General features: G+C 51.6%; 1 protein-coding gene across 1 annotated transcript; it reads left to right on the forward strand.

Annotated features, from left to right (window-relative positions):
- Positions 1–79: 79 nt before the first annotated feature.
- pex19 (peroxisomal biogenesis factor 19) lies at positions 80–5,263 on the forward strand. Its single transcript, XM_068028396.1, has 4 exons — positions 80–246; positions 1,778–1,955; positions 2,989–3,030; positions 4,674–5,263. The coding sequence occupies exons 1-4, from the start codon at positions 80–82 to the stop codon at positions 4,755–4,757; spliced, it is 471 nt and encodes a 156-aa protein (XP_067884497.1). The 3' UTR covers positions 4,758–5,263.
- The last annotated feature ends 320 nt before the right edge of the window (positions 5,264–5,583 follow it).

A 5,583-nucleotide genomic window follows, 5' to 3' on the forward strand; every position in this document is an offset into this window, starting at 1 on the left:
TGTTGAGAGAGCGGTTCATAAAGCATACAGTATCCTGGGCTTTATTAACAGGGGCATAGAGTACAAGAGCAAGGAGGTTATGTTGAAATTGAATAAGACACTAGTTCAGCCTCAGCTGGAGTATTGCATCCAATTCTGGGCGCCAGACTTGAGGAAATGCATGAGAGCACTGGGGAGAATACAGGAACGATTCACTAGAATGGTTCCAGGGATGAGGAATTTCATTTATGAAGATAGATTGGAGAAGTTAGGACTGTTTTCCTTGGAGAAGAGAAGGCTGAGGTGATTTGACAGATGTATTCAAAATCATGAGGGGTCTGGACAGAGTAGATAGAGAGAACGGTTCCCACTCGTGAAAGGATTGAGAATGAAAGGGCACAGATTTTAAGTATTTGGTAAGAGAAGCAAAAGTGACATGAGGAAAATCTTTTTCATGCAGCGAGTGGTTAAGGTTTGGAATGCACTGCCTGAGAACGTGGTGGAGGCAGGTTCAATTGAAGCATTCAAAAGGGAATTAGAGAGTTATATGTCTAATTGGTGGGTAGGGTTGTGGCGGAGTGGTATTGTCACTGGACTAGTGACCCAGAGTATTTGTCTGGGGACATGGGTTCAAATCCCACCACAGCAGATGGTGGAATTTGAATTTAATTAATAAATCTGGAATTAAAAGCTAGTCTAATGATGGCCATGAAACCATTGTCGATTGTTGTAAAAACCCATCTGGTTCACTAATGCCCTTTCGGGAAGGAAATCTGCTGTCCTTACCTGGTCTGGCCGACATGTGACTCCAGACCCACAGCAATGTGGTTAACTCTTACATGCCTCTGAAATGGCCCAGCAAGCCACTCAGTTGTACCTAACCGCTACAAAGTCAATAAAAAGGAATGAAACCGGACAGACCACCCGGCATCGAACTAGGCACCGGAACCGACAACGGCAAACCCAGCCCTGTCGACCCTGCAAAGTCCTCCTTACTAACATCTGGGGGCTTGTGCTAAAGTTGGGAGAGCTGTCCCACAGACTAGTTAAGCAACAGCCTGACATAGTCATACTCACGGACTCATACCTTACAGACAATGTCCCAGACACTGCCATCACCATCCTCGGGTATGTCCTGTCCCACTGGCAGGACAGACCCACCAGAGGTGGTGGCACAGTGGTATACAGTAGGGAGGGAGTTGCCCTGGGAGTCCTCAACATCGACTCCGGACCCCAATGGAGTCTCATTGAAGGCAGCTGCACCACCACCTTCTCGAGGGCAATTAGGGATGGGCAATAAATGCTGGCCTGGCCAGCATCGCCCACATCCCATGAATGAATTTTAAAAAAGGAAGAATGTGTAGGGTTATGGGGAGAAGGCAGGGGAATGGAACTGAGGGAATTGCTCTTTCGGTGAGCCAGTGCAGACACGATGGGCCGAATGGTCTCCTTCTGCACTGTAACGATTCTGTGAAGAAAGAGAGACAGAGCATGAGAGAGCAACGCAGAGTGTGGGAGAGTTGGAGCAAGTGAGACACATGCACAGGAGTGTGGGAGAGAGACAGACAGCAAGAGAATCGGAGACAGACAGAGGGGGGAGATGAGAGAGCTTTTCCCAGGCCCCTCTCATTCCCCTCCACTTATTTTTGTGTTGAGGCCCACACACGTACACACGCAGATGGATTCATTCCACCCCCTACTGCTGTAGTTTACAGAGTTGGGGAGACGGGGAGTTAAGGAGCTTCTGCTTTTGTGAACTATTTGGTCCCCCCCCCACCCCCTTTTCCCACTTTCCCAGTACCCTGACTGGCTGGCGGCCCACCGCGACACGCTACCCGGGGAGCAGGTGCAGCGATACGAACGGCAGCACCAGATCATGGGCCAGATCTGCGAGGAGTTCGAGACGGAAAAGGCCGGAGAGCCCGAGGGGCAGCAGCAGGTCCGCTTTGAGACCATCCTGGGACCTCATGCAGCAAGTAGGTGGGGCAGGGGAGGAGCAGGAGGGATTTCGGGGAAAGCTGCGAGGCCTCCCGCGGCCGAATAGTTGCGGGGGCATAGTGGAAGGCGGAATTGGAGAGGAGGGTGTTGGGACCTTGTGCAGCAGGTGGCTGCGGACTTAGAGACATGGTGGGCGGGAAGGAGCAGGAGGGCTCCTGGGCAGACTGCGAGGCTTCCCGCAGTCGAATTACTGGGGGGGGCGGGGGGGAGTAATGGAAGGGGGAATTGGAGGGAAGGGCATTGGGACGTCATCTGGCAGACGAGTGGGGCCTTGGAGGCTTGGTTGGGGGCGGTGGGATGGGTGGAAGCAGGAGGAATTATGGACAAACTGCGAGGACTCATGCAGTTGAATAGCCGGGGGAATTTGAGGGGGGGTGGGGGGCGGGGATTGGGACCTTCGTGTAGCAGGTGGATGGGGACTTGGAGACTTGTTTTGGGGGGAGGTGGTGGGAGAGGCAGGAGCGGATTCCAGCCAAACACGAAGGCACATAACTGAAGTCCCTCATCCCTGGATCCATGCTCGTAAATATTTTCTGCACCCTCTCGGATACCTTCACATCCTTCTGAAAGTGTGGTGCCCGGAACTGGACACAGTGCTCCAGTTGAGGCTGAACCAGTGTTTTATACAGGTTTATCATAACTTCCTTGCTCTTGTATTCTGTTTATAAAGCCCAATTTCCCCTACGCCTTCCCCTTAACCTTCGACACTTTTACTGATCACACTGCAGGGGTGTCAGTCACTGTGTATCATTTCTACGTGCTGTTATCATTTGCCAACATCCGTGTTAAAGGAATGGGCGGTTTCTTGCTTTGGCCGTTTTGATCAGTCACCCTCTGTCCAGTTCCCCATGTTGCCTCTGCATTTGCTCCGGTTTAAAACTGTTTAGAGTAATTTTAACACCAGCGGAGATGTGTATTGTGTCAGTAGCGAACTCTCACCTATCTCTCCCTCTCTCACACAATCTTTTTACCGATCCCCCCCCCCCCCCACTCCTCCCGCCCCGCTCTTAGCTTCAAGATCTCGGGGAACCACCGAAGGAACTTGCTGACGTGGTGAGTATGAATTTCAAAGCCTTCGCCTCAATCGGGCTCCGTTTAGACGACGATTCAGTCACACGCCCGCCACTTGGGCTTGTCCTGGGAGGCTTCTGCAGGACAGCATAGAGGGAGCTTTACTCTGTATCTAACCCCCGTACTGTACCTGTCCTGGGAGTGTTTGATGGAGACAGTGTAGAGGGAGCTTTACTCTGTATCTAACCCCCGTACTGTACCTGTCCTGGGAGTGTTTGATGGGACAGTGTAGAGGGAGCTTTACTCTGTATCTAACCCCGTACTGTACCTGTCCTGGGAGTGTTTGATGGAGACAGTGTAGAGGGAGCTTTACTCTGACTAACCCCCGTGCTGTAACCTGTCCTGGAGTGTTGATGAGACAGTGTATAGGGAGCTTTACTCTGTATCAACCCCCCAACTGTACCTGCCTGTCTTGATGGATCAGTGTAGATCTACTCTGTATCTACCCCATACTGTACCTGTCCTGGGGAGTGTTTGATGGGGACAGTGTAGAGGAGCTTTACTCTGTATCTAACCCCTACGTACTTCCCTACCATTCTGTAATCCTGTTCCTGTAGAGGGAGCTTTACTCTGTATCTAACCCCGTACTGTACCTGTCCCTGGGAGTGTTTGATGGGACAGTGTATAGGAGCTTTACTCTGTAATCTAACCCCCGTACTGTACCTGTCCTGGGAGTGTTTGATGGGACAGTGTAGAGGGAGCTTTACTCTGTATCTAACCCCCGTACTGTACCCTGCCTGGGAGTGTTTGATGGGGACAGTGTAGAGAGCTTTACTCTGTATCTAACCCCCGTACTGTACCTGTCCTGGGAGTGTTTGATGGACAGTGTAGAGGGAGCTTTCCTCTATCTCAACCACCGATACACTGTATCTAACCCTGTACTGTACCTGTCCTGGAGTGTTTGATGGGGACAGTGTAGAGAGCTTTACTCTGTATCTAACCCCCGTACTGTACCTGTCCTGGGAGTGTTTGATGGGGACAGTGTAGAGGGAGCTTTACTCTGTATCTAACCCCCGTACTTGTACCCGTCCTGGAGTGTTTGATGGGGACAGTGTAGAGGGAGCTTTACTCTGTATCTAACCCCGTACTGTACCTGTCCTGGGAGTATTTGATGGGGACAGTGTAGAGGGAGCTTTACTCTGTGTCTAACCCCCGTACTGTACCTGTCCTGGGAGTGTTTGATGGGGACAGTGTAGAGGGAGCTTTACTCTGTATCTAACCCCGTACTGTACCTGTCCGTCCTGGGAGTATTTGATTGGGGACAGTGTAGAGGGAGCTTTACTCTGTATCTAACCCCGTACTGTACCTGTCCTGGGAGTATTTGATGGGGACAGTGTAGAGGGAGCTTTACTCTGTATCTAACCCCGTACTGTACCTGTCCTGGGAGTGTTTGATGGGGACAGTGTAGAGGGAGCTTTACTCTGTGTCTAACCCCGTACTGTACCTGTCCTGGGAGTATTTGATGGGGACAGTGTAGAGGGAGCTTTACTCTGTATCTAACCCCCGTACTGTACCTGTCCTGGGAGTGTTTGATGGGGACAGTGTAGAGGGAACTCGGAGCGGGTGTTTTGGAACATTGAAACCCCTGACTAATGATCTCCTCCTCCCTCTTCTCCATCCAACAGCCTCCTGGACTGAACTTTGACCTGGATGGGGTGAACCTACCGGAGAACGCGGCATTGGGCGGTGACCAGTGTGCAGTGATGTGATGGAGTCCGGGCAATCCTGTTTCAGAGGCGGACTCCCATCCCTTCCCTCACCCTCTCTCCCGCCCTCCAATCTGCCGACCGTGATGTTCTGAATCTGAGAACTCGGAGTGTGCTCCCCTCCGTGAAGGGGCTGACTCTCCCTGGGGTTACCACCAGTCTCCACCCCTCCCACGTCTGCGGGCCGTGCCGTTCCCGGGTGGGCAGTGGCGGGGCTCTGCCACTGGGAGCTATTCGACTTGGGGGGGCGGTGCTGAAAACGCATGTGGCACTGATAACCTCCTGGCTCCGTACACTGGAGGTGGCATTTTCTCACTAGATTTTATCAGGTAGGGATCCTGGGGCCTGAACTTCAGCATCACTGGCAGGTTCACCTGCTCCTGGGTCGTCTCCTCCTCTACGCCTTTCGAGTGAAGTTGCCTTTGTCTGTGCAATGTGTCCTGATAAGTTGGCTGTCCTGGGATCGTGGCCGGATTGTGTAATTAACAAATGAACATGTTTAAACAGTTTTGATGGAATTTGTTTGTTTTTTACTACTACCATTCTGTTTGCTCCACAACTCAGCACTTACTCACACTCTCTCACACTCAGTCTCACACTCATTCCCTCACACTGTTAGACACACACACACACACACTCTGTCACTCTCACACACACACACACTTACACACACACACACTTACACTCTCACTCACACACACACTGTCACACGCACGCACATGCTTACACACTCACCACACGCGCTTACACTCACACTCTCACACACACACACCCACAGACACTCTCACACAAATGCTTACGCACACTCATTCTCTCTCACACACACACA

This window comes from Heterodontus francisci, unplaced genomic scaffold (assembly GCF_036365525.1).
Source record: "Heterodontus francisci isolate sHetFra1 unplaced genomic scaffold, sHetFra1.hap1 HAP1_SCAFFOLD_890, whole genome shotgun sequence".
Lineage (NCBI taxonomy): Eukaryota > Metazoa > Chordata > Chondrichthyes > Heterodontiformes > Heterodontidae > Heterodontus > Heterodontus francisci.